We start from the raw sequence: 27,677 nt of genomic DNA on the forward strand, positions 1-27,677 counted from the left end.
GAGCTGGTCCAGACAAGCAGAGCTGTATCTTACACACATACATAAATACAGTTCGAGGGAAGAAACACTTATGAGGAGGGGCTCTCCTGTGCTCTCCAGAGGGTCCCACACTGGTCTTGTCCACGGGATCCTTTGTGGACCCTGTTCAGGCGTCCTCGGGAGGGAGGTGTGGTGGTGATGGAGAGGTTGGTGGTCATCCTTCACTCAGCTGGGGCAGAGAGGTGCTCGGGGTGCAGAGTGGGTCCTGCCCCAGCGTGGGGACACTGGCAGGGTGTCCCCACCCTGCCTCATGGCACCTCTGCCCCTCACAGCACCTGGATGTCCCAGATCTGCGTGGGTCTTTCATCAGCCATGTCCCAAACAATGGCATGGTCCCGGTCATAGCTTCGGCCACCTGCAGGGTGAGGGGAAGGTTTGGGGAGGGCAAACCCCACTCCCAACGGTGCTGAAGGGGTGGGTGCCCCATGTCATGGCCAGACCCCCCATTTTTGGGCATCCCTGGGGAAGCAACCTCTGTGCAGGACTGAGGCCTCACCCTTGACATCGAGGATCATGTCCTCAAACATCTGGCTGTGGATCCGTCCCTGAGAATCGACGCTCCAGGTTTGCCGTGGCATCCGCGTCTCGGCCCACAGCACGGCCTTGGAGCCCTTCCCGGCCGGCCCGATGACCTGCAGGCTCATGTTGGGGGCCACCTGCAGGGCACACACAGGGAGGGATTTCCCTGTAAGCACAACTGGTTCTGGGGCGGAAAGTGAGGAAGACTCCTCAGTGAGAGGTGGGGGTGGTGAGAGTGACAAAAACTACTCAGGGAAGGCAGAGGTGGTTTCACCTCTCCAGGGGAGACTCAGGGAGGAGAATCAGCAGATCTTTGGGGACCAAGCTGGGATTAGAGACTGGGAAAAGCTGTTATAAACCCTGGAAGATGGCTTTGGGGTGGGGAGTGCCCAGTAGGAGTCCTGCCAGGGGCTGTCCTGGTCCCCTTGGTGGTGCTGGCTGATCACATCTGAGCCCTGACCTGGTTTTTGATCAGCCCGTCCTCGTAGTACCAGACAGAGCTGCTCTGCTCGCTCAGGCTGGAGACCACCACCCGCCCTGCCTTCATGTCCTCCACATCGTCGGGGACTGAGAGGAAGAGCTCCAGCTTCCTGCTCCTGATGTGGAAATAGATCCGTCTCTGCAACAAGAGGAATCTGGTGTTTGCACCCCAAAGCCCTGCTGCCCCTCCAGGACCTCACCTGGATCCTGGAGCCCTGCATTCTCCCCATTTCCCTCCCCCCAGGAGATCCCCACGTCTCCCCAGGGCGATGGCTGTGGCCGTGACCTGTCCCTCGTAGCTGCCATGGGCACAGCTCAGCACGCTGGGATGCCATGGATTTTACAAGGCCGTTGCCCACAGGGAGCGTTTCACCACAAAGGCGGCCACTCCCAGGGTGGGGGACAGGAATCTGGGGTGACAGGGCCGAGCTGGTGGCACCTTCCCTGTGTCAGAGCTGTCAGCTGCTGCTCTCCAGCTCCCCCGGCCCAACCCGAGCAGGCTGGCAGCTCTGTCCCCATATGAGCCTCGTGCTCTGGGATTTTGGGTTCACCCCTCCAGATGGCAGTGCCCTGTCCCCACCCAAAGGTGCCATTCACCTGACGGATGGGGTAGAGGGACCCCACGTGCTGGAGCCCACTGTAGGTCAGCCAGTTGGTGATCTCAGTGCAGTCCAGCAGCCACTGCCGCCCTCGGAAGTCACCGTGCTCGCACAGCACCCAGCTGTGGGGACAGGATGGCACAGGACAGGTCACCCTGGGCTGGCAGGGGACACCCACAGGGTGCCAGGGCACCAAGGCTCACTTACATCCCTCCTTTGACCCGCACTGACAGCACGTGGTTGTTGAAACCCTCTGCCTGCAGACTCCTCACTTCGGAGTTGAGCTCGATCTCCTTCCCTTCGAAACACTCCAGCCCGTGCAGGAAGATGGAGGGCTCCGAAAAAAACTGGGATTGGGGGTAGAGATGGGATGGGAGGGGGCAAGGGGGGAGGAGTGAGGGTTCCAGGGGTGGAGATGCAGAACTGGGGGTGCCCATGAGAGGGGAAAAACGGGAAGGGAAGGGAAGGGAAGGGAAGGGAAGGGAAGGGAAGGGAAGGGAAGGGAAGGGAAGGGAAGGGAAGGGAAGGGAAGGGAAGGGAAGGGAAGGGAAGGGAAGGGAAGGGAAGGGAAGGGAAGGGAAGGGAAGGGAAGGGAAGGGAAGGGAAGGGAAGGGAAGGGAAGGGGAGCTCACCAGTGGAACTTTCTTCAGGGAGCAGATGGCGGTGGAGCAGAGGCAGCCCATGGCACTGAGTGTGGGGTACTCACCCTCGGACAGCACGTGCTGCTCCCCAGCAAAGTCCTGCCCGTCGAACAGGATCCAGCTGGTGGGGAGGAGCATTCCCGGGCTAACAGAGCCATCATGGCAGGCATCCATCCCTCCTGTTACCCACGGCACCCGCTCCTGCCCACCCTGTCCCCATCCCACGTGGCCCCGGGACACCCCACCTGCCCCCACGGACTCTGCAGGAGCGTGGGATGAAGGCTTCGGGCAGGGCCTCCTGGTCCTCCTCAAAGGCAACATGATCCCCCAAGAAGTCAGGCTCTGAGAAAAGCAGGATCTGAGGAGGGGGAGCAGAGGGGCTCTGTGAGGGAGCAAAGCATCACCACCACCCCACGAGGGGCTGTGTCCCCCTCCCCATGCACCAGCCCTGACCTTGGAGACAAAGTGGAGGTTGTGTTCTCTGACCTGGAAGCAAGCACAGCGGGGCTGGTGGGTGTCTGGCCATGACCCCCAGCGGCCCGGGGGTTCCCATGAGCAGGGGGTGTCCCCTCACCTGCAGGATGGGCTGTGCTGAGGCGATGTGACAGTCGGTGGCCCCCCAGTCCTCGCAGCTGCGGTACACCCCCTTCTCCAGGATGTACTGCTCTCCTGAGTAGTTGGGACCCTCGTAGGCCACCCACCTGCAGGAAGAGGTGAGTGCTGGCTCATTTCCCACCCCCCAGGCAGCCCCCGGGCCCCCCCTGCCCTGTCCCCACGCTCACACTCCGCTCAGCACGTGGATGGACTGGGTGACGGTGCCGTAGCCGGCCAGCTGCGTGTCGGGGAGCGCCTCGCTCAGCTCCACGCTCGGGCCCTCCTCGAAGTCCATGGCCTCAAACAGGACCAGTGCTGGGTCAGAGAAGTCCTGTGGGGAGAAGGAGCACCCCCCCAAAACCCCGTGGTGTGTCAGGGGAAGGGGCTGCAGGCTGGGAACACACACACAGCCGGGCTCCTGCCTGGCCTCGGGCACCCCAGGGAGGGTGGGAGCAGCTGCCAAACCTCTGCTCGGGAGAGTCTGGGGGATCTCAGACCATGCCCAGCTGCCTGACACAGGCAGGGCAGGCTCCCTTCGGGGGTGAGGATGGGGTGAGGGTGCCTGGCTCACTCTGCCCGCACAAGTCCATTCCCAAGAGATTCCCATCCCTGCCCTCACCGTCCGGATCAGCCGCAGGGACACCAGATCCTTGCTGTAGCCTCCCCACTGCCTCCAGTCCAGGTACTCCCCTTCCTCCAGCAGGTACTGGTGGCCACGGAAACCTTCCTTCTCATAGCCAACCCAGCTGTGGCACAGGCAGACACGGACAGTGAGGATTCCAGAAGGTTTCCACATGCTGGGACACGGGGACACCATCCGCACCTCCCTCCCAAGGGATCCACAGCCATTCACAGCCCTTCCCAGGGGTGACCATCACCTTCCCAGCCTGCTCCAGCTGGGATGCCAGCCCTGCCCTCCCCGTGCCACTCACCAGCCACCCAGGACACGCAGGGAGCCCACGGTGGGCAGGGCTGGCTCAGGCAGACTCTTCAGGTCATAGATGTCTCTGCTGATGGTGAAGCTGCGGCCCTGGAAAGCTGCGGCCTCATAGATCAGCACCTGGGGACAGGTGAGAGAGGTGAGAAAGGGGAGAAAGGGGACAAGGTGGGGTGAGAATGGTCCCACAGCCATCCCAGCCCATCCCAGAGCTCACCTGTGGCTCACCAGGTCTCTCCACGACGGGGCAGCCCTGGAAGGAGAAGGAACCCCAGTGAGGCCGTGGTGGCAGGAGGGGACATTGCAGGGACATCTGCTGTCACCCTTTAAAGATTGAGCTGATTTTTGGGTCATTTTCTTTCAAGAAGTTCCTTTGAAGCTTTCCCTCACGCCTAACCCACAGGAACATCTTCCAAATCCACACTTGGCCTGTTTCCACACCGTGATCTCACTGATGGCAACCAGGAGCTGCCAGAACTCACTCACAGCTGGATACAGCCCCCACAGCCCTGGGAGCAGCACTCACCAGCCTGATGGGATGCATGGAGCAGATGGATGGGTCCTTGGCTCCCCAAGCCTTTAAATTGGGGTACCCGCCCGGCTCCAGCACGTAGGGATCATCGTCGAAGAAAGGCTTGGAGTAAAGCAGCCACCTGGGGAACGGGGGGAAGGTGTCACACCCTGCTCCCATCTGTGCTGGAGCCCACCCAGTAGCCCCCCCAGCCGCAGGGTCCCACTCACAAGCCCGAGTGGACGATGATGGAGGCAGCAGCCAGCGCCTGTCCCCGCTGCCGGGTGTCCTCGGCCGAGCCGCTGAACCTGAGCCGGGCGCCTTCGCCGTTCTCCTCGGCGAACAGGCTGATCTCGGGGGTGCGGAAATCCTGGGGGAACAGCGGCGTTCCTGGCTCCGGCACCTCTGCTCGGGGGGCGCCGGGAGGCTCCGGGGGGATCCCTACACTCACCCGCACCACCCTCTTGAAGGAGCCGATGAGGAAGGGGCGGCTCCGGCGGGGCTGCCCGCTGTCCCCGCTGTCCCCGCTGTCCCCGCTGTCCCCGCTGTCCCCGTACGCCGTCCAGGGGTTGTCGATCTCCACGTCCCCCTCGGCCAGGACGCACTTGCGGCCGCGGAACCGCGGCTTCTCGTACATCACCCACCTGGGAGCGGGGTGGGGACAAACCGGGGGGAACCCAGCGTTACCCGCAGCCCCCGGGGCACAGCGTGGGTGAGGGATGCGTTGCCACCGCGGTAATAATCACGGGCAGGACGGACACTCCTGAACGCCGGGATGTGACCCGGCCGACATCCCCGGAGATGGGAGAGCGCAGTCCCGGCCAAACCCGCCCCGGTGTCCCCTCCGCGGGTCCCCGCCCCGCCGCTGTCCCTACCCGCCTCGGATGACTCGGATGGAGATGGTGTGTGAGAGCTCCCAGGACGTGGCGTCAGGGACGTCGTCCCAGATCTCCCGTTTCTGCCCCGCGAAGCCGGCATCGGAGTAGAGGATGATCTGGGAAGGGGTGACAGGGCAGGGAAGTGTCACCGCCCCATGCCCCTGCCAGCCAGCCCGGCCCGGCCCCAGCGCCCTCCCTGTACCTTGCCAGGTCTTGTGTTGATCTTCTCCAAGCCCTCCTTGTCCTCCTGCTGTGAAGAGGCGAGGGGACGGGCGGGTGAGGAGCACGGAGGGACATCGGCTGCAGCAGCCATCTCCCCGCAGCCCGAGGGAGCCGCAGCCTCGCGTCTGGCGTCTGCCCGGCCCTCCCACCGCCCCGAGCAGCCACACCTCGAGCATTCCTGCACGGCTGGGGATCAGCCTCCCGTCTGTCCCCGACCCTCCTGTCACCTGCCCGGGACCCTCCCAGCAGCTGTGGTGGCGCCCTCCCATCGCTTGACCTCGTATCCGCCCATCCCAGTAACCTCCCATCACCCATTCAGGTAACCTCCCATCACTTATCCCAGTATCCTCCCATGACCCATCACTTTTCGCAGTACCTGCACTTTCACCCCATGGCCCCTCTGGCGGGAAGCATAAGCCATGTGTTGGGAAGAGGGAAGGAAGCTCCAGGGTTCATCTCCCACCCCCTTCCCATGCTCCTGGGGAAGGACAGCATTTCCCAGGGCACCGTGTTGGATTCACTCACCGGGACATGGTCCAGGCTCAGGGTCACAGTGTTCTCTGGCTCCTTGGTGACAGGAGGGACAGAGCCAGAACTCAGGGCTTCCAGCATGGCCATCTCGGGGCCAGAATGGCCACCCGGGCCCAGCCCATTTTGGTCCCTGAGGCAGGGGAAGTCTGTGGCCCCGTTGGTGTCGGGCAGCTCGAGGAGGGCTCCGGGGGACACGAAGCGGCTGTAGAGCACACTGTTGTCCAGGCGGGAGTAGGGCTTGCCCTCGTCAGCCCCAGCCGCCCGCTGCTCCAAAAAGTGGGAGAGCAGTGCCATGCCCTTGAGGACGTTCCCTCGGAAGAGCAAACTCCGCTCGGCCGGGCCTCCAGCCACCAGTTTGGCTTTTTCCTCAGCTCCCATTGTCCCCAGGAGCGAGCCCCCCTCCACCCACCCTTGGCCCGCCACACTGTCCCTGGGCACCCCACGGAGGGTCCTCGCGGCCGCCCGCTCCTCGGGGCTCAGGTAGGGGTTCTCGATCTCCTCCTCTTCCTCGGGGGTCTCCTTGGGCCGCCCCGCCGGACCCCGGGCCAGCAGCTCCCGCAGGGCCTGGGGCAGGGACACGGGGGCTCGGGGGGCCACGCGGTCCTCGTGGATGGGGGGCAGAGCTGCACAGCGACCCAACGCCGACGGCCGGGGCTGCCGCGGGGCCTTGGGCGCCTTCCGCATCTCCGAGGGCTCCATGTTGCGCAGAGTGTCCACCAAGATCTCCATGTCCACCAGCAGCTCGGGGTCCTCCTCGGCCACGTCCGGGGGGCTCTCAGCGGCGGGGTCAGGGGCTGGGGGCTCGGTGGGGGGCTCTGGGATGCTCTCAGGCTCTTGGGCTGTGCCCTGGGGGTCTCCCGTCATCTCATCCCTCTCCAGTTCAATCTCAGCCTTTGCTGACGCTGCTGTTTTGGATGAAGGCTCTGGACCGTCACCCACCTCTGAGGGGGTGGTGTCGGGGATGTGTCCAGCTCCCGGGGGGCTCTCTGTCCCCGGTGGGGTGGCTGAAGTGCTGCCATCCACGTCTGCCGCGCTTCCCTCACCTGCGCCAGCCGGATCAGCCTGGCCACCGGCGCCCGCGGAGGGACACTGCGGGGAGCTGGTCAGACTGGTTTGTGGGTCCCCGGGCCTGTCACCGGCTCCCGGAGTTGCCCTCACCGGTGTGGGTTCGGCTTGTGCTGAGTCCTTCTCCTCGGGGGATCCCTCGGCCAGGAGCCCAGCGGCCTCTGTGGTGCCCGGCGAGTCCTCCCTGCCCACTGCGGCCACGGCGGAGCCGCTGCCGTCCTGCCCGGGGCTGTCCCGCCGCGGAGAGGCCGGAGAGGCCGCGGTGGCCCCGGCAGTGTCGTGTGTCCCATTTGGAGCCGCCCGTCCCTCCGCCGGCCCCCCGGCCCCGTCCCTGCCCGTCCGCAGCACGGTGACCTGCCTGGCCCTGGGCAGGGCGGGGACGCGCCCGGGCTTGGGGGTGCACGGGGCACCGGCAGCGTCCCCGGGAGCCCCCGCGGGACGCTCGGCGGGGCGGGTGGGCAGCAGGGCTCCGTGCACGTAGCTCTCCCGGTGCACGGGCATCTCTCGTGGGGCACCCGCCGGGGAGGGGGAGCCGTCACCGCCGGGACCCCCCTTCCCCCGCTCGTCCTGGCGCCGGGGCCGCTGCGCCGGGGCATAGACCTGCGAGAAGATGGGGCCGTGAGCCGTGGAGTCCTTGAGGAGGCTGAGGGAGGACGAGTGCTCCCTGCGGGTCGGGGCGGTGGGGCTGGAGCCCGTCTTCTCCACGATCTCCCTCTCCCAGGCCTGCAGAAGGAGGGACACGCGGGAGGGGCTCCCGTCCCGGCCCCGCACGCTCCCGGTGCTCTCCAGGCGCCGCGACACCAGCGAGACCTTCTGGAAACGGGACCTGCCCTCGGGGGCACCCGCGGCTCCCTGCTTCATGCTGAGCTCCGCGCTGGAGATGAAGGCCCTGCTCTTGGTGTGCCGGAACGCCGAATCCATGCCGGGAGCCCGGGCAGGGAATGCCGCGGTCCCGGAGCTCCCCGTGCTGCCGGGCTCAGCCCCCGCTGCCGCCACGCTGAGGCTGGTAGAGCTGCTGGGAGAGAAGGATTGTCTGGGAGAGCTGAGAAGAACCCCGCGAGGAAGAGCCCTGGCCCCCAGAGAAGCCCTTTAAACCCCCCAGACCTCCCTCTGATCCTGCGGGACTTTTTGGGAGGATCCCGTGAGCGCAGGAGGTTCCTTTGGGGGCTTCTTGTGGTGCTCATGCCATCCTGGCACATGTGGGGTGTGGGGTGCACCGTGGGTCCCTCTGCTCCGACAGGGCTCTGCCACACACCGTGGTGGGCTATGGGCAGTGGCAGAGCCTGGCGGGGCTCAGGTGAACCTGGCCGGGCTCAGGTGAGTGTGCACGATGTGTGCCGTGCCCCGAGCTGCTGGATGAGTCAGGCGGGCAGCAGGGCTGCGCCGAGTCAGCAAATGCAGCAAACAAACAAGCCCAGAAAACAACAGGGAAGCTGCTCCGTGGGGGAAAGGGCCTGGCTGGGATCGGGACCAGGGCAGGGTGAGGGTGTGCAGGAGGGGGTGGAGACCTGAGCAGCATCATCCCTTGACCTTTCCCTGTGGCTGTATGGCAAAGGTGGGATTGCTTCTTCCACCTCGGCAGCTCCACTGGATGAGAAAACTGGAAAAATCATCCAGTCTGAGACTGTCCCCAGCATGCAGCTCCACGTCCTGGTGTTGGCTGCTGCAGGGTGGGCATCGCTGTGGTCCCCGGGGCACAGGGCAGGGGACAGGGACACATGTGCCACCTCAGCTTGGGGGGCATGCCAGCAGTGGTGTCCCTGTGCCTGGATTTTGTTGCTGGGTTTGGGACTGGGAAGCAGCTGACAAAGCAGGTGCTGGGGAGGGAGCTGAAAGCGCAAACACATCCCAGCATCACCCAGTTAGGAGCTGCTCGGTGTCACCACCCAGCTGTGGGGACGTGGCGGGGATTTGGGGTCAGCCCGAGGACAGGCTGAGACTGAGCTCCCCATCTGGGAATGAGGACACCTCCCTGCACACTCCCAGGGCTGCTTTCCCTGGGGGACACCCCAGACAGGACCTCGTCCTGCACCAGCCGGGCAGGATGAATCCAGCACTGGCAGGTTGGGTTTCCCCAGTCCCTCAGGGGATCAGGGGGCCGGGGGCAGGCAGGGAAGAGCAGGGTACAGGCAGCTGCCTGCCCCTTCTGCCAGCCCGCCACGCGCCCTCCAGATCCTGCTCTCCCTGACCCAGCAGGTCTTTCCAGAACTGATAGGAAGAGTTTGTGTCATTTCTCCGGAAGGTGATGAGACCTTGTCTGGGACAGCCAGCACCGCTGGAGGCTGGGACCAGCCTGGGTGGGGCTGTGCAGCCACATGGGCACAGCTGGATCACCAGGGCCACAGCTGGATCCCCAGGGTCATGGCATCCACCAGAGGAAGCGGGATGGGTGCACTGGCCGTGCCCATGGCTCCAGGACAGCACAGGGACAGGGACGCTGGCTCTGTGCAGTGCTGGGGTGCTGGGGGGAGGTGGGAACTGCTGACTCAGCATCCTGCCTCTCACCTGGAGCTGCATTTCCAAAGTTGTCCAGGTCTGCCATTCCCATCCCATCCCATCCCATCCCATCCCATCCCATCCCATCCCACAGCTGGATCCAACACTTGGTACCACCCTGAACCTCACAGGTCCTGGGGAAGGAGCCCACCCAGAGCCCTGCTCTGCCCTAGCACCACATTTTCTGCTAAAATAATTCCCACTGCAGCAATGGGTCAAGGACAAGAGGACACAAGGATACAAGGACAGGAGGACAGGACCCTGCAGCTCCCCAGCTGCTGCTGCCAGCCATCCCCACCTGCCTGGACGTGCCAGGCTGGATCAGTGGTGTTGCCACACCAGGGCACCCAGCACGGCTCTAATTAATCCCCTTTGGCCAAGCCAAGCCAAGCCAAGCCAACCCGCTGACCTCGTTTGCTGCCTCCTGTCACCCCAAAGGGTCTCCCAGCACCCCAGTCAAAGGCACGAGGTGCAGTTTAATATTCAGGAGAGACGGAGGGGCCGAGGGCAGCAGCTGCGGCTGCCTTTGAGCCGGTGACCACGGATTAAACTGAGCCTGCGGCCACGCTGGGCTGAGCTCTGTCACCGCGGGGTGAGAGCGGACCTGCCACCTTCAGGAAAATCAGGGATGTGGGTTGGGTGGCGGCTGCACGGGCTGAGGTTCATGGGGAGGGCAGGGGAGCCCCCGGCCCCTCTCTCTGCCCCTGCTGACCCCCGGGTCATGGGCAGCCACGTGCCTGGCACGGAGGGGGACAGGGGTGACAGGGGAGCCCCGCTGTCCCCTCAGCACACGTGGAGGAGCCCCAGCTCACCCTGGCACCTTTTGGGATGCACTGTGGTGGCAGGAGTTGTATTACAACCCCAGCAGCCCCAGTTTCAGGGACCGAAGGTGAGAGGGTCAGAACAGGGCTCAGCCCCCACCTCCCGGCCCCATTCCCCCCTCCCTGGCCAGCGCTGATCCTGGGACCCGTCCCAGCACCTGCCAAGCCGGGGCTCGGGTCCAAGCACGGGGCAGGCCCCGTGGGTGGCAGCGGGACGGGAGCAGCGGTGCTCTCCTCCCCCGACACCGCCGAACCCCTTCCGTGGCAGCCGGGGCCGTCGGGCAGAGTCCTGTGCTGGGGGGCCCTCCCTGCACCCCCGTACCTGCCGTGCCGTGCCGTGCCGTGCCGTGCCGAGCGGGCTCGCGGTGCTGCTCTCTGCACACCACACAGCTGGGCGGACCGGCAGAGTCACCCTGAGCACCCAGCCCTGAGCACCCAGCCCTGGCGCAGCGGAGGTTTGGCATTCCTCAGGTGCTGACAGCCGGGGAGCCGGTCAGGCTGGTTCCAGACCCGGCTCCCCCGTTTTCCTCCGACTCAGCAGCGCCGGGAGGGAGCCCAGACGGCCTGGGTGGCTCTGGGCCCCCCCCCCGGATCTCTTTCCCACCACCTACCCGAGTGAAGGGCGGTGGTGACCCCGGGTGGGACATCAGTGACCGCTTTCATCCCCGCACTCCCAGCCAGCACGGTGCTTCCAGCCGTGGGGCTGGCAGGGTCCCAGCGCAGTGTGGGGAAGGGCTGGGTGATGCCCCAGGGCTGGGACAATTTCCCGGGGGTCCCAGGGCTGGGACAACTTCCCGGGGGTCTCACGTGGAGCCCCCAGCACTGCAGCACCTTCCCGAGGGGCTCCGAATGCGGAGGGATCTCGCAGGTCTCAGGGGTCTGGGGCTCTCCAGGGCCTTCACACGGGCTTGGGAAAGGAGTGGACATCACAGTAGCCCCCGGGCCAGCGCGGGACACTTGACCCCGGGGCGCAGGGTCCCATCCCGGCAGGGCTGGGTGCGCAGCAAGGCCAGCACCCGCCCCGCATCCTCGCCCTGCCCTCCCGCTCCGCCCCAGCCCGCGGGAGCCCGCTGCGGTGCCAGCCTCAGCCCGGGGCCACCACTCCCGGCTGCTGGCCCAGCCCAGGAGCCTCCCCGGCCACCGCCAGCCCGGCGCAGGTGGCCAGAGTTCAGCTCGGGCTGGGGCGCCCGGGGCCACCCAGCTCTGGGTGACACCGCTCACGTGCTGGGGAAACTGAGGCAGGGCCGAGCTCCCTCTGCCGGGTTTGGGCAGGTCCCCGGACCCCTCCCCTGCCCTTCGCCGGGCCCCCGAGGGTGGCCGAGCACTCACGCTGGGACCGACTGCCGGTCCTCGTGGCTCGGGCACTGGAGCGGGATGCGCCCCCTGCATCCCCCGGTGCCGCGGGCTCGCAGCAGGGGCAGCTCTGGGGCTCCGGACGGCCCGGCCCGGCCCGGTTGGGTGCTGGGGGGTGTCACTGTGTGTGCCGGGCTGTGCCGGGGTGTCCGAGCCGAGCCAGCCCAGCGCTGGCCGCGTTAGTCAGCAATGAGGAGGGCTCCCCTGCAGCAAACCAGTTCCCCGGGCACTGGAGAAACTGGAGGGACACCGGGACGAGCCTGGGCTTTGAGTCACTGTGTGCAAAGGGAGGGACACGGAACGGGGCACGCTGGGGACGGGCGGGGTCGGGCTCAGCCGCAGCTCCCGGCAGGGAGACGGGGCCGGAGGGAGCCCCACAGCACCCCGAGTCCTCCCGGGGCTGCAGGGGCGTCCCGCGGCCATCCTCCCTCCGGGGAGGGGGAAATGGGAAGATGAGAGAGAGAGAGAGAGAGAGAGAGAGGAAGAGGAAGAGGAAGAGGAAGAGGAAGAGGAAGAGGAAGAGGAAGAGGAAAAGGAAAAGGAAAAGGACACCCCCATGAGCCCTGGGGGAACACGGGGTGCCTGTACCCCATTCCCAACGGGACCTGCAGGGCTCTGCTCTGGCCACACCTGTGTTGAGTTTCCAGCTCTCAGCACTGGAGCAGGGGCTAAGCCAGGGCAGCTGCTGCTGCTGTTTGGAGGCAATGAAGGCAATGGGCTCTGGGTGTAACAGCCGGCTCAGCTACCTTGGGATCAACCTGGCCAGGACTTTGAAGGGGGTTCTCCAGCACCCCAAGAAGGATGAAAACCCTGTTTGCCAGGCCACCAGTAGGAGGAAGAAAATGCAGGACATCATTTGGGAGGTGAAGTTCAGCTGCTGGAGGAGAGGCTCTGTCTTTCTTTAATATCCTGCTGTGCCCTCCTGGCTCCCCCAAGCCAATTTTCTCCCCCACTGCCCAGGTTTGCTGTCAGGGGAGTGAGGTTTGAACAGGGGTGGAGCGATTTAAGGGGCAAGGCCAGACTTGTGAGCTCTGGTCTGGGTTGGGGGGGGGGTCTGCAGCCTCCGAGGAAAATCCTTCAGCTATCGATTCCCCTTTATCAGGGAGCAGGAATATGTATGGGCTGAAATCCTGATCAATCCCCACTCTGCAGCCGATCAATCAGCTGCTGCCCCAGGGCTTTTATCAAAGAGAGCTGCTGAATTTGGGCACAACCCATCACTCCAGGGGACAGGACTGTCTCTATCCACCTCTACCCCCCTGCCCTATGGGAGGGCAGCACCCTGCAGGACACCCCTCAGGAACGCTACTCACCCCCCTTGGTGGGTGCCAATGCCCCTGGGAGCCCTATTTGGGATGGAACAGGATGGCCACGCTCCATCCCCAGAGCTGTGGGGCATCCACACTCAGAAAGAAGCCCCAGGGGGGTATTTTTGGGGTGTTGGGAAGGTGCTGCCTGGTTATGGCACTCTCGGGGAGCATACTTGTGTCAATGCTCCCCTAGCCCCGTGCTCCCAGCACTGGGAGCATCCCTCAATCCCGGCTGGGCCTGTGGGAGGCACGGGGCAAGCAGAGTGTGTGTGTGTGTGGGGGGGGGGGGGGGGGTCAGTGAGGGGGAGGAGCAGCTCCGTGGCCTCCTTTATTGATTGTTTCATAGCCAAAGGTCAGCGGCGAGCGTGGAAGGGTGGGGAGGAGGGAGGTGAGGGGCTGGCTGCCAGCCCTGGGGCTGTGCCACGGGGGGCAAGTGCCAGCCGTGGGTAGGGCAGGGTGGAGTGCCCAGCATGGGCTCCCATTGCACAGGCACCCACTGCTCTCCCTCGTGCCTCAGTTTCCCCACCAGCAGACGGGCTGGCAGGACTGAGCAGTGGCCAGCAGCCTCCTGGGCTTGGTGGGTGGGCAAGGAGGTGTTGGGGGCTGGAGGGAAGGGTCTGTGCCCACAAGAGGGGGTGGAGGTGGGCTCAGCGAGGGTTGGAGGAGGTTTGTGCAGCCAGGAGAGGGCAGGGACAAGGATCAGTTTTCCTTGGCAGGACCTCAGGGGCTGCTTTGTAGCAGGTCGGTGGTGACAGTGACAGCGCTGGGAGAAGGACATAAAGAAAACCCCATAATTTTCCACAGCCCTTCAGTCCCCAGGACCCTGAAGGGGCTTGCAGTGTCCTGGGGACACCGGTCCCCATCTCTGCCAGCGCTGTGACCCACGTGCCCGGGTGCTGCCCATCCCCAGGGCTCATCCTGCCCGGCCAGGGCCTGGGTGAAGCCCCAGGGCAGCTCCGTGGGTCCGGCCAGGGACAGCAGCGCCGGCACTGGGCTCACGGAGCTGCTGCCCTCGCCCCGGCCGTGCCGAGGGGGAAGATTTACAGGCTGTCAGAGCAGGGGCCAGAGGTCAGCAGGGGTCAGAAAGTCCATTTCAGTGAGGTCACTGTCCACTTCTTTCAATCTAATGAAGCCATTATTTGTGAAAGCGGCCGCTTTGCCGGCGATTCCCTTGAAGCCGAGCAGGGCACAGGGGCTGGCTCTGAAAGAACAGGAAGGAGTCCCCTTCCCTTTCTCATCTGCCATTCAACAGGCCCCGAAAACAAATACACCACACACAGAAATATGACACAGGCTGCGGGCTGGGACGCTGGCACCGGGGGCAGGATGGGATGGAAAGGGATGGAAAGGGATGGGGCCGGGAAGTGCCGGGTCCGGGATGTGGCTGCATCACGTGAATGGAAGTCACCGAGGATGTGCAGAGATCAGAGGGTGCTGAGGAAGTTGCTGCTGGCTGTAAATAGTTACAGGAAAATGCATCTGGGGCTGCTGGTCACCGCTGGCCATGGGGAAGGGGCTGGTGAAGGGTGGAGATTGCTTTCTGAAGGATTCGTTGTGGACAAAGCAAGAGCTCGCTCCTCACCACACCCTTCCCCCGTGCCCTCACACCTCTGCACCGGAGCAGAACGTGCAGGCTGCGCCCTCCCCAAACCCCCGGTGAAACGGGGAAAGCCGGGAAGGAGATGGGAAGGAAGCAGGGATGAGCGGAGAGGGCTGGAGCCATGTGGAGGGTGGGTTATTTTCTTCCCTCTTGCCCCATTAATCCCAAAGCCAAGAGGAAAACGAGGATGAGCGTGCAACCCTTGCAGCCAGGAGAGGGGGCCAGACGCGCTCCTGCTGCCGGGATGATCCCGGATCGCCACCGGGACCTGTGAGCGCCGGCAGAGAGGGGAGCGTGGACACGGACAGGCACCGTGCTTTCCTTCCTGCCCACCTTTCCTGCACGGCCCCATCCCGGACTGGGAGTCCTGCGGCTGCCAGAGCCTGGTCGGGGATGGGAGTGGAGATCCCAGAGGAAACACTGGCCAGACCCTTCCCACCTTCCGTGCTGCTCCGTGGCTTTGGGGAATCGGCTCAGGACTGACCATGAGGGGCCAGTGGAGTTTCCTTTCCTCCCCGGCCCGGTTCACTCCCGTTAAGAGCAGCGTGAAGGTGAGGGGACAGCGTGTGACATCGTGTGAGGCTGAGTCGTGGCACCTGCCGCTCCCGCTGTGTCCCGTGGGACAAGGGTTCAGCTGCACCGGGAGCGACAGAGTCCTGGAGGCTGGGGAGCCCCCGGCAGCTCACCCACAGGGAGCCTTCACAGGGAAAACCATCCTCTTCCTCCTCCTTTGAGTCCGGTAGTGGGGGGTCCAGCGGGGCTGTGGGGAACGGGCAATGAGGAGTGCCCGGGTGTGCGGGGCAGGAGGAGGAGGAGGAAGGGCAGGAGGAGGAGGAGGAAGGGCACCGCCAGGACCCTGGACAGGGCCGCCGGTTCAGCACCAGGGCCAGCGGCAGCGGCCCCGCGGGCGGCGGATCCTTCGCGCGGGGATTCCCCACGCGGGATTTCAGCGCCGGCCCCGGCCCGGTCCGGGGGTTCCCCCCGCGGGTGACACCGCTGTCCCCGCCGCTCCCGCTGGCCCCTCGGTGCCCCCCGATGCTCCGCTCGCCTCCACCACGCGGGACTCGCCCCGCGTGGGGCGGCCGCGGTGGGCGCAGCCCCCAGCCCCAGCTCCACTTTGGGGGGGCGGGGGGGCACGGCGAGCTCGCCCCGGTTCGGGGCACGGCCCGGGAGGGGCGGCGGGCGGCGCTGTGCCCCCACGGCCGGGGCATTGTCCGCAGCCGGAAATGGAGCCGCTGGTCACTCGCCCTTTGTCCCCGCCCGGCTCGGGGGGCTCCGGGCCCCGGCACCGCTCCCGGGGCTCCCACGGTCCCGGGGTTCCCACGGTCCCGGGGCTCCCACGGTCCCGGGGTGCGTTTCCCGCTCGCGGGGCTCGGGATGGGGCTGGGGGGGCAGGGTGACCCCCGGTGTCCCCCTCCTCGGTGCCGCCGGTTCCCCCGTCCCACCGAGTCGCGGCTCGCAGGTGGCTGCACTCGTGGGGAGGGGGAGAGGAGAAAGGACGTGGAAGCTGCCCCCGATGTCCGGGGGTCCCACCTCCAGCCCCCCCCCTCCTGTGTCACCTCTTCCCTTGACAGGTAGCCTCGCCCCTAAGTGCCCTAAGTGTGGGGGGGAGGGGGGGGTCCAGCCCGCACGATTCCCTCCCCCCCCTCTGCAAATCCCTCCCGGAATGTGTCGCTATTACCGGGGGGGTTAATTAGGATCACGTGGGGACGGGATGGCCGAGCAGGGCCCGGCGCCCCCCGGCCCCGCGGGTGGGTCCTGGCGGGGGGGGGCGGGGGCTGCTATTGTCTGCGAGAATTTGGGAGTCTTTGAAAAAACCCTCCCGCTCCCTCCCACCCCTATTGTTGGAGTGAAGATGGAGTCAAACCTCTCCCGGCTCCCTCCCGGCGGGGTCTAAGCTGGGTTTTTTTGTTGTTTTTTTTTTTTTTTCCTCTTTTTTTTTTTCCCTTTTTTTTTTTTTTTTTTGGCTGGCCTGATACCCTCAAAGCTGGCTGAGGAGGAGGAGGGAGGAGGCGGTAACAGCCACAACTCGGAATTTGCAAGCGAGTGTCGGGATGGGGTCTGTTTCCAACCAGCAGTTTGCAGGTTAAGTTATATTATTGTCGCAGCCCGCCTCGGCTCCGAGATTATTAATAACGACGGCAGAGCCCGGCTGGGGGGCGCAGGGACCCCCCCCGACCCCGGCCCACCCAGTCCCGCTGCACCCCGGCAGCGCGGCCGGGCCCGCCGGGCCCCTCTGCCCCGCGCAGCGCTGGGGGGGCTCGCAGGGGGGGAATTATCGGGGTTTTTCCATCCCCCCCTCCAGCCCTAGGATGACCCCAGAAGTTTGGGGCCGGTGGCGGCTGCTGGGGGCGTTTGGGAGCGGGGGTGGGACGGTGCAAGGGGGAGATGCTGACGGCGAGGGAGAGTTTCTCCAGCATGGCTTGCTGGCGGCAGGGGGGTTTTGGGTTGGTATTTTGGGGGAGTTTACCCCGCTTTTTAAAATTTTTGATTTAATATTTTAATTTGAGAAAAGTAACTTGGCTATTTTTTCGTTGCTCGTTTGGTCTTTTTTGTGTGTGTGCACCTGGGATTTTTTAACACTTTTTTGTTTGTTTGTTTTTAACATTTTTGGGGGAGAAACGGATTTAGGGCTCCCGCTCCACGCACTGCCTGGGTCGTGCAGGCAGGAGCTGCCTTCGTTTCCTGGGGTGATCCCCATGCACACGTGGAGGCAGAACTCACCTCTCTGCTGGTTTTTTTGGGGGGGAAGGTTGGGATTTTATTTTTTTTTTTTTTTTTTTTTTTTTTGGTATTTTCCAGCCTGGACACCCCGAGCAGGATTTGAGGTTCCTGTGCGGGGTGCGGGGCGGCTGGGCCGGGGGGTACCCGCGGCTCCCCCAGCCCCGCGGCTCAGAGGCTCCCTGGGTCTCTCGCCAGGTGCGAAGCCGGGCGAGGAGCCGGCCGGAGACTCGCCCAAGGCCGAGAACGAGTCCCAGCCCCTGCACGGCTCCGGCATCTGCAAATGGTTCAACGTCCGCATGGGCTTCGGCTTCCTCTCCATGACCGCCAAGGGCGGCGCGACCCTGGACTCCCCCGTCGATGTCTTCGTGCACCAGGTACGGGCCGGAGCCGCCTGCGGTCCTGGGGAGGGAGGGCTGCACCCTCCGGAGGATGGAGGTGGGATGGGGACCCCTCTGCAGCCACCCCCGCCCCAGCCCGGGGTCCGGCCGGGTTCCCGGGGGGTGGAAGGGCAGGCACCGCCGCTGCCGGGGCTCCTCTCCGGGGACCGGCCCCGAAAGCTGATCCTGAGCGATTTCATCTTCTCGTGGTCGTTCCCTGAGGAGCCCCTCGGGGCCGGATCCGGGGGAGCAGGTGCTCGCGGGGCCGGGAGGGGTGCGCCGCGGAGGGCCAGGGGGTCTGAACGGGGAATGAACGGGGAATGAACGGGGAATGAACGGGGAATGAACGGGCGGTGTCACCCCAGGACCCACTCCCGGGAGACCCGAGCCGGGCTGGGCTGCGGGACTGGGAGATCTCCCGCTGGAGCTCATCCCGGGACTGGGAATCTCTGTCCGCGCCCTTTGTCCCAGTCGCGGGTGGCACAAAGGCACAGGGGTCGTGTCCCTGAGGATCCCGTGTGACAGTGACAGCCCCGTGTCCGGACTTGCCCTTGCTGAGCGGGGAAGCCCCACGCGTGTCGGGGACCCTGCAGCCAGGGAAGTCGTGGATTAGGGGCTGAAGTTCCTTGAACGCCCCGGATCTCGGAGGAGGATCTGCCGGGAGATCCCCCCGGGGGCTGGGGGAAGGGGGTTTGGAGATGGTGCCCAAAACGGGCTCAGCGTGGGGAGGGGGTGTGGGGTCAGCGCCGGCTCCTGTGGTGCCCTCACGTCGGGAAAGTGACTGCCGGGGGTCTGGGGGGCAGAGTGAGCACGAATGAAGGGGGCACAGGGGCTTTAGGAGCAAACACGGGGGGTTTGTGCTCGTGATTGAGAGCAGCCCCACGCCGCTGGCTCTGGGGGATCCTGGACCAGCTGCCTTCAGTGGCTGCTGCTCCTCACGGGCCCAAAGCCCCCAGAATGGGTCTTCCCTGTGGGCTGAGGGTGCAGGACTGAGCTCCTGGGCTGTGAGGAGCTCGAGGAGCAGGGACTCCCAGGGGTCGCTCACTCCCTGCCCACGAATGGAGGCTCCAGTCAGGACTGGCAACCTGGCAAGCAGATGATGGCCAGGGGAGATCCAAATCCCTTCTTCCTTGGCAGTGGCATGGGAGAAGTGCCTCGGTAGGAGCTACCAACCCAGGCACAGCTGGTTTTGGAGTCAAGGGCTCCAAATCAGCCAGGGGAAAAGAGATCCTGGCGTTCTCCAGAGAGCAAATGGGCCTTTGCATCTCAATGTAGCACAGCGGGGCCCAGCACTCCCGGGGAGAACCTCCCGCCCTTCTCCTGGGGTTTATTGCCCCCAGACAGTCTGGTTTCCTGATTGCTCTTGCTCGCATTCCTGCAGGGGAGGAGAATTAGCTGGGGTGTCTCTGTCGGGAGCATCCCACTGCCCAGAGGCACCTGCAGCCTCCCGGTGCCCCCCGGTTTCTAAGGTCGGGGGAGCTGTGGGACCCCGGTGCAGCATTTGGGAAATACAGGGAACTCCGGGGAAAAGCGATTTATTTTGGGTAGCAGAGGGGCCGGGGGTGAGGGGGGGTTCCCCTGCTGCAGCAGAGGGCTTTGCACCACCAGAAGCTTTGGACCGATGGAAGAATTCTTTTCCTCCGGGCCGGGTTTCGCCTCCTGCTCCTCTTACTGGTGGCACAAAGTCTCTGCTCCCCTGCAGGAACAGCCAGAGGTGCTCCCGGTGTCGCTCCCACTCCAGAGCATCCCGGCAGGGGCCTCGCCTTGGACAGGGATCAGCTCACGCTCCCGCCACAGCCTCGCTGCTCTTGGGTGCCTTGCAGGGATGTCCCGATGCTGTCCCCATCCCAAACGTCTGGGTTTCATCCCAAGAGCCCGTCTCAGCTCGGCTCCTGGGGAGGGAGTCAGGGCTGCGAGGGCAAAAGCCCCCAAAAGCCCCCAAAAACCTGGGTAGCACCACTCAGGGCTCGGTGTGCCCTGCCCAGCACCCAGCGCCCCAAAGCAGCTTTGGGGTTTAACACTCCAGAGCCCCTCAAAACCCGCTCCTTCCACTCTTCATTTACATATGTGAATGATGACCCACAGGAAGTAATTGTGGGAGAAAGAAGGGAATTGGCCTCTTTAGATCTATTAAATCACTTTATTACAGGAACCAGGTCTGAATGGCCCCTCTCTGCAGGGAGCGCGTCTCCATCTCCCTCTGCCTTTATCTGATCACAAAGAGATTAAAATCTCGGCAGGACAGGAGACTAACAGGGCTCCTTGGGGCTGCCTTTCCCTCCGCATTGTGAGCCAAAAATGAGGCATTTGGGTTCAAATGCCTCCCCTGGACACTGGAGATGGATTCATTTGGGAGCTGCGAGGAGACAGGAGGGATGAAGCAGAGGGGAGCAAAGCCCATCATCCCGGGGAGGATGAGCAGCACCCCTGAGGAACTGGGGATCTTGAGGAGGCAGAAATTGGGCTGGTGATGGTGAAGACCCCAAAGGTGCAGTGGTCCCTCGGGATGCAGCTCCCGGGCTCAGCATCACTTACAGGAGTGTGGAGCTGCCTGAGAAGGCAACATGGGAGGAGGGAAAGGAGAAAATCAAGGTTGGAGCTGGAGGAGCAGTGGTGACCAGCAGGGCTGGGATTTGGGATTGGGGTCTGGCTGAGAGCAGAGGGGAAGAGGATTTTTCAGTGCCTGGAAATCTCCACAGCTGGGCTCTGCATTCCCAAGCGTTTCTCCAAGCCAGCAGGTCGAAATCCATTATAAACGCAGTTGGTTGGGGTTTTTTGTTCCTTCTCATGATTTTAGCAAGAAATTCTGCTTGGTACCGTGGGTACCCGTGGCTGCAGGGTTTGATCAGTGGTGTCTCAGTGACTTGGTCCTGCGTGCTCTTGCAGGGGGGACACAAAGCTGTGCCCGTGATTGGATCTGCTGGGGCTGGGATGTGACACTCCGGCCTTTTTGAGTACCCAGGGCATTGTTGGGCACATCCCAGCACGGGAGGGAGGGACTTCTGTCCCCCTGTGATCCCTGGGATGGGATGGGATGGGATGGGATGGAAGTGGCTTTTTGGACATGGGTTTTGGCTGAGCTAACCTGGGTTGTCAGCCCCCTGTGCCAGCCCGTGAATGAGGCCAGGATAATAAAAATAATCATCCACGTGAACATGACGTGAGGTCTTTAAAAAATATATATATATATGTTTGGAGGCAGCTCCATCCTTGACTGCAGGAAAGGCACAAGGGACAGATTTTCTGTCAGGGAGAGCAGGATCCAGCCTTTCCTGCTGCCTTCCCCCTGGGGAAGAGATCGTGGAATCAGGGATTAGTTTGGGTTGGAAGGGACCTTTAAAGGTCATTTAGTCCAACCCCTCTGCAAGGAGCAGGGAACCCCTGCAGAGATCCCCTGGGGTAGAAATGCTCCTTGGAATCTCTGGGGTGGTTTTTTTTGTTTGGTTTTTTTTGTTGTTTTTGTTTTTTTTTTTTTTTTTTTTTTTTGTGTGTCTGTTTGCGTGTTCCTTTTTTTTTGTTTAGTTTTTTTGTGGGAGGCGAGGGGATAGTAGCAATTTCTTTGCCTTTGGTTTGGCTTTTTTAATTTTATTTTGTTTTGTTTTATTTTGTTTTGATTTTTTTTTTTCCAATAACCGCTGGAATGAAATCGTATTGCGCTGCTTGTGCGCCGCGTCCCGATGGGAAATAGTGAAAGAGAGTGGCTTTATTCCACCCCTGAAACTCCCTCAAGACGCTCACACACACACAAAAAAAAGCCTCCTGTCTCTGTCTAAAGATTAACTGATGGCCGCAGGCACATCCCTTCCCCCAGCTCCCCCTCCCTGCCCCAGGGAGAGAAAACACCCTGGAATGGTCTCCTAGATAATATGGCCCAAATGAATGGGATTGCTGCCGGGATGGAGCCCCTGTCCTCACCGCCCCCACTTCCAGCTCCGACCTTTCCTTTTCCCTGGTCCCTTACTCCTAAACGGAGCGGGATGGAGCTGAAATCATCATGGGAAGATGCGCGGCTGCTCCGGACTGCTTTAGGACGGGAGCACAAAATTAATACGCAGCCACTGATCCCAATGAGCTGCCCCTGGGAAGTGCAGGAGGGTTTTGGTAGGGAAAAAAATACAACCAAGGGAGCTAAAAGGACTTAGGACAGGAAACTGATGGATTAAACTCTGTGGTGGATGCCTTTTTTTTTTTTTTTCCCCACTCGGAATTGGTATCTGAAGTTTAATTTTACTGACTTGTGGTGGAAAATTAAGAGCAAACAGTTAATTTAGCAGGGAAACGTCTTTATTTTGATTTTAGTCGAAATCGGTAGGGGTCCTTAGGGGTATTGCACCAGATGGAAAGCCTTGGTGATGTTTTGTAAAATCCTCTGTGCTCTTCCCAGGGCTCCAAAGGCATCGCCCTCCTTATCCCTGCAGCAACCCCCGGGGCAGAGGCGGGACCCCCTTTCCCAAGCACATCCCCCCATTTGTGCAGGAAGGGACCGGGGGATTCCTGCTCCAAGCCCTTCACCCCTGAGCCCAAACCCAGCCCCAGGACAGTCCCTGGAGCTCCTGGCTCCGGGGAAAGACCTGTGGGATCTGGGGACAGGGAAGGGCTTTGGGGACAGGGACGGTGCAATCACAGGCTCTGAAGGCAAAGGGACATTTCCCTGCTGTGCCTGGGGACTTGGGTCACTGCTCCCTGCTGGCAGAGCCCAACCCTGCCGGAATCTCCTCTGTTTGCCGTGGCAGTGCCCAGCTGAGAGGAGAACTGCTCTGCCAGGGCTGGGCTGGGGCAGCTGCATCCCGTGGGACAGCAGTGACAACATCCAGGGGTGACAGGGGGACCAGAGCCTCAAGAATCGGGCAAGTGCCAGCCCCTGCACCCACCTGCACTGCGGGCTGCTGTCCCTGAGTGTGCCAAACCAGAGCCCGTGGGGCTGGGGCTGCTTCCCCTGGGATGGGCCCTGGGGGTCGTGGTGGGCTGAAGGTGGCCGGGGCAGTGGGGCCCTGGGGGCTGCTCTGCACACCCCAGCCCAGGGTGGCTTCAAACCAGCAGAACAAGGCGTGGTGGGGGGGACAGGGACACTGTGGCTCTGGGGACAGAGGGGTGCACTGGAGGGTGGGGCTGCACGGGGGCTGGGGGCACTGCTGTGGGTGCCAGCTGAGCCAGAGGTCACCACGGACAGGTACCCCCAGTGATGGGGTGACAGGTACCCCCTCAGCAATCCCTGACCTTCCTCTGCACCCTGGGGGAAACTGAGGCACCGGCACTGCCTGCAGCGGGGCGGGGCTGCCCGAACCGCTCAGGGCAGGGCTCAGACACACCCCTGGCACAGCTTGGCACTGCCACCAGTGTTCCTGCAGCCCTTCTTATCCCGGCATCCCAGCCCCGCTGTTTTCCAAGGCATTTCGGTGTAAAGGGCTCTGGAGAGCCGAGGTGCGGCGGCTGCTCCGCCCCAGGCCCCGCTGGACACAAAGATGGTTTGATTGAGTGGCCGGGGCTGCCTGGGAATAAACGTCCCCTTGTGTCGCGCTGGGGACAATGGTGACCCCGGGGCCGGCCGAGCCCCTCCGGACCCGGCAGTTCGGGGGGCAGCGGTGGCGTTTGGGGGCGCCCCACGGTGTCATCCCTTCAGGACGGGAAACTGGGATAAATGCGGGATCTGTGATGAGGGATTTGCTGCGTGGGAGGAAGAGGAGGGATGAAGGCACCCGTGTGTGTGTGTGGGGGGGACACCCAGAGCCGGGGGGTGGGCAGCGCTCGGCCGCTCACGTGCTGCGGCTTTGTCTGCCGTAAATTAGCGGGGATGCGGGAAGGGAGGGAAAGGAAGGGTGGGGAGGCCGGGAGATGCCCGGGGGTGGGGGGGGGCCGCTGGATGAAGCTGTGCCAGCTCTGCCCCTGTCCCCTGTGCCACCGCTTCGCTCCGGGCCCTGGTGTGACCGCAAGGAAATCCTCGCGTCGGGCTCCGCTTCTTTTGGGACGGCGATGCCTTGTGACCCCCGAGCCCAGGCCCACCCTACACCCCCCGCAGCAGAAGCGTCCCCCCGGGACTGGCCCCGCAGCTCCCCCAGGGGACCCAGAGCCCCAAGCCCGTAGGGAGCGGGCGAGCTGGGCCCGGCGCTCATGTGCGGAGGGGCTGGAGGGGGTCAGAGGGCCCGCGGCCATGCCGGCCACCCTTCCTCCCCCCGCCGGGGCCTGGAACTCCTGGAATTTGGGCAGCGGGAGCGCGGCCGCCGCCGGCCCTTTGTTCTCGCTGGCCGGTGGCTCCCGGCCCTGGCCCTCCCCTGCGCTCCCCCTCATCCCCAGCATCCCCGGCTCGCTCCAATCCCCCCCCTTCCTCTCTTTATTTTGGGGGGGCGGGGGTGTGTGTGTGGAGGCCTGGGAAGGCTCCGGCTTTGTGTGTGGTGTGGGACGGGGGCTCTGGGCCCCTTCCTTTCAGATGCAGGAGGTATGCAGCTAATTCAATGGGCTGCAGTTTGATTACCTATCTGATAACAGAGGAATGCCAGCAATGTGTGTGTTTTGGGAAGGGGGCAGGGGGGATGCGCAGGGACCACCAGCCACTCTGCAGCTCACATCAAAAGGCTTCGGCAGGGGGCGGGGGGGGGGGGGAGCTGGGGCGCCCCAGCCTCTGTTCCCCCCCCTTCCCTGGGGAGAGGGCGTTTCCTTTGGCCTTTTGGCGGAGGGGGCTGGGGGTGGGGGGTGCTTGTCATCCTCACCCTCTCCTAGAAAATAAATCGCTTCCCCATCATGTTGTGGCAGCTTCTGCCTCATCTCTCCTCTTCCTCCAAGTGGGGGTGACGGGGCTGGACTCTGGCAGTGGTGTCCGAGGTGTGGCTGAGCTGGGGGGGCCCAGCCCGGGCGCTGGGTCCCCCCTGGTACGGCTCAGCTTTACCCCGAAGCTCAGGGCTGAGCGCCTGGGAGTTTTCATCGCTGCAGTGTAAACACAGCTGGGCCAGATGGGGCTGTAAACGCCCCGAGAGGAGCCACGGGAGGTGGTTGGCCTCGTTCCCCGGCTTCCAGGGCTGCCTCCTGTGCCAGGGAGTGATGCTCAGCCCCGCCTCACCCCCAAAACCCTGGGGCTGCCGTGGGAATGGGGTAAACTTGGGGGTGGCTCCCATTGCCCAAATCCCCTCACAGACCGGGGCTGACCTGAGGTGCTGAGGCTCCTCTGGGATGTGCTGAGGCTCCTCTGGGATGTGCTGGTGCTTTGGGCACAGAGTTCCTGCATGGGGGATGCTGGGCTGGGGTGGGGAGCAGTGTTTGGTCACCGTGGGTGTTTGCCAGGGGCAGGTGGTGCCAGAACTGCCCTGGGTGGGCAGAGGTGGCTGTGAGACTGTCATGTCCTTGTTGGCATTTGGGACCTCAGAGCCTGCGGTTTGGCTCACCCTTTAGGCAACAGGAACAGCTCAGAGAGCCAAGGAGGATCCCGTGCGGCCACTCTGGATCCCATCCCAGCAGCCAAGGGGATCCAGGGCGTGGGGGTGACTTGGCCCAGCACACGGGGTCTGTTCCACCCTGAGCTGGACCCCCGGGCACAGAAAGGGAGGGGAAAAGCAGCACAGAAAGGGGTCTCAGGGGTTGTTCCTCCAGCCCTGCTGTGTTCCCACTTCTCTCTTGCCCACGGACATCCCACAAGACCCTGCCGAGAAAAAAAATCACTCCTATAACCCCACAACTCCATTTCTTCCCTCTCTGCTTTTACATGGGGAATTTCCTGGCGACTCCTGGTGACGTTTGGAGTGGAGATGGGAGCAGATCGTGCCTGCCTGTCCCGTGCAGCGTTCACACGGGGGCTCGGTGCGGGAAGAATGGGAGAGCACGGCCCACGTGATGGGAACTCTCGGGCCATGAATGGGGAGATGCTCCATTCATAAATGCAGGGTCGTGCTGCAGCCGCGCAGGCGTTGGGAATCCCCAGCCGGCAGGAGCTGCTCCTCCCTCTGCCAGCAAATTCCCTTTAATTCCTTGCTCATGCTCGTTTTGGCTCCGCTAGCAGAGCTGCGGGAACGCCGAGCTGGAATTGCAGAGGATGCTCAAAGCACAGGGGGTTGGAGAATTGCCGGCTGCCTCACCCAGGTCTGCTCCTCAGGGATTTGTTCTGCTAAAATGGACAGAGCCCCTGAAAGTGGAGTGGGTTTTCCTGTCCCCTCACAATCCCCCTCCCCAGCCCGGGTTTTTCTTGGCTCTCCTGTTTTGATTGTGTGGTGATAACCGATGTGGAGTTCCTGGAAGGAATGGGAGAAGCTCCCAGCAGCGATAATCCTGTGCCAAATGGCTACTTAATTAATTATTGCAGGCACTTAAAGGGCTTAAGCTGAGGTGAGCTGTGCTAAGGGGCCGGCAGTGCCAGCTTCCATCCCCCTGGGTTCATATCATTGTGAAAAGCCTCGAGATTCTTTTGTATTTAAAAAAAAAAAAAAAAAAAAAAAAAAAAAAAAAAAAAGCAAAACCAAGGGACAGGCAGAGGGGGACACTCGCAGCTCTTGTGCCACAGCAGGCCTGGAGAACACCCCAGCTCTGTGCTGACCCCCATCCTCTCCCCAGAGCAAGCTCCACATGGAGGGGTTCCGCAGCCTGAAGGAGGGTGAAGCTGTCGAGTTCACCTTCAAGAAATCATCCAAAGGTTTGGAGTCCATCCGGGTGACCGGCCCCGGGGGCGTCTTCTGCATCGGCAGCGAGAGGAGGCCCAAAGGGAAGAGCCTCCAGAAACGCAGATCCAAAGGAGACAGGTAAAGGCTGAAGTGGGGCTGGGGCTGAGCCCTGCGGGCAGCGGGAGCTGCCCGGGCACCCCGGGGACGGGCACGGGCCCGGTGGGATGGGCAGTGACCCCTGGGCTGGGAAAGCAGCTTCCTGTGGTGGTTAATGAGCGGCAGATGCAGCTCGGTGGGGAAAGGGCAGGGAAGCAGCAGGGGAAGGGCAGAGGTCAGGGACACCCCGGCAGAGCTCCCCTAGCTCGTGGAGCCGTGCTGGGCTGCAGGAATTTTCTCCAAGAGAAGCCTTTCCTTGTGGGAAGGAAACAGCCAGACGTCCTGACAGCGTCTCCTGCGGTGGGATGGGAACCCCGAGGCAAGTTTCTGGCCAGCCCTTCATCCCCCCTCTGCCATCCTCTCCATCCCGGCTGCCTGCGGATGCCTCATCCCAGTTTTCCCAGTGGATGCTGTCCCCCCCACTCAGCTGTTCTTATAAAAGGTTTTTAAATTAACCAGAAGGGAATTGTGAAGGAAAAGGAAAGAGACAAGGGTTGTGGCCATCCTACAAGGATGCAGGATTTAAAATGGACACAAGGCAGCTCCCTCTGTCTCCGGTGTGAGGGTGGCACCCATGGGACGAGCGCTGGAAGGCACAGCCCTGTGAGAAGCCACACGATGACAGATGGGGATGTCCCTTGTTCCTTTGCCTGTTCTTGAGGCAGTGTAATCCCGGGACTGTGTTCTGGATATACTGGAGCCAGGACACCGATGGAGCCAGATGGGTGGAACCCCCAAGATCCTAATTTTGTCGCCGGTGTGTGCTTCAGTGCAGTGGTTTGCTGCCATCTCCTGGGTACCGGCAGCACCACTGAGCCCCAGCTGGCCGTGCTGGAGCTGGGGCTCTGCAGGGACCAACCCTGGGGCAACCACCCACCCCAAAAGCCGAGCCCAGCTCTGGCTGAGAAACCAGCTGTGTCCTAGGCATGGTCACAGCATCCTCCCGCCTCATTTTATTTCCCCTCCTCTCACACAGATGCTACAACTGTGGCGGGCTGGACCACCACGCCAAGGAGTGCAAGCTCCCTCCGCAGCCCAAGAAGTGCCACTTCTGTCAGAGCATCAGCCACATGGTCGCCAACTGCCCCGTGAAAGCACAGCAGTCGCCCAGCTCGCAGGGAAAGCCCGCCTACTTCCGAGAGGAGGAGGACATGCACAGCTCGGCCCTCCTCCCCGAAAGCCGGGAATGATGGTGGGTGGCATGGAGAGGGGGCTTCCACCGGGATGAACGGCTTTGGCAAGGCA

General features: G+C 63.2%; 2 protein-coding genes across 2 annotated transcripts; one reads left to right on the plus strand and one right to left on the minus strand.

Moving 5' to 3' along the window:
- Positions 1–305: 305 nt before the first annotated feature.
- On the minus strand, positions 306–7,937 carry CRYBG2 (crystallin beta-gamma domain containing 2). The gene is made up of 19 exons (XM_062508980.1): positions 5,946–7,937; positions 5,401–5,445; positions 5,196–5,314; positions 4,772–4,964; positions 4,551–4,690; positions 4,336–4,462; positions 4,027–4,062; positions 3,805–3,932; positions 3,492–3,618; positions 3,061–3,203; positions 2,853–2,979; positions 2,732–2,764; positions 2,524–2,636; positions 2,270–2,399; positions 1,845–1,984; positions 1,636–1,759; positions 1,019–1,177; positions 536–695; positions 306–394 (listed from the first exon to the last, which is right to left on the minus strand). The coding sequence occupies exons 1-19, from the start codon at positions 7,935–7,937 to the stop codon at positions 306–308; spliced, it is 4,125 nt and encodes a 1,374-aa protein (XP_062364964.1).
- An 8,586-nt stretch (positions 7,938–16,523) lies between these two features.
- On the plus strand, positions 16,524–27,622 carry LIN28A (lin-28 homolog A). Its single transcript, XM_062509007.1, has 4 exons — positions 16,524–16,681; positions 17,516–17,694; positions 26,230–26,414; positions 27,409–27,622. The coding sequence occupies exons 1-4, from the start codon at positions 16,651–16,653 to the stop codon at positions 27,620–27,622; spliced, it is 609 nt and encodes a 202-aa protein (XP_062364991.1). The 5' UTR covers positions 16,524–16,650.
- Positions 27,623–27,677: the final 55 nt, after the last annotated feature.

Source organism: Cinclus cinclus, chromosome 26 (genome assembly GCF_963662255.1).
Source record: "Cinclus cinclus chromosome 26, bCinCin1.1, whole genome shotgun sequence".
Classification (NCBI taxonomy): domain Eukaryota; kingdom Metazoa; phylum Chordata; class Aves; order Passeriformes; family Cinclidae; genus Cinclus; species Cinclus cinclus.

Excerpts from the sequence above, each read along its gene's own strand:
- CRYBG2 (XM_062508980.1), bottom strand. The coding sequence starts at position 7,937 with ATGGATTCGGCGTTCCGGCACACCAAGAGCAGGGCCTTCATCTCCAGC. Across the intron at positions 5,446-5,945 it reads TGAGCCTGGACCATGTCCCG|GAGGACAAGGAGGGCTTGGA; the intron begins GTGAGTGAATCC and ends TCTTCACAGCAG. Across the intron at positions 5,315-5,400 it reads TCAACACAAGACCTGGCAAG|ATCATCCTCTACTCCGATGC; the intron begins GTACAGGGAGGG and ends ACCCCTTCCCAG.
- LIN28A (XM_062509007.1), top strand. The coding sequence starts at position 16,651 with ATGGGGTCTGTTTCCAACCAGCAGTTTGCAG. Across the intron at positions 16,682-17,515 it reads TTCCAACCAGCAGTTTGCAG|GTGCGAAGCCGGGCGAGGAG; the intron begins GTTAAGTTATAT and ends GTCTCTCGCCAG. Across the intron at positions 17,695-26,229 it reads TCGATGTCTTCGTGCACCAG|AGCAAGCTCCACATGGAGGG; the intron begins GTACGGGCCGGA and ends TCCTCTCCCCAG.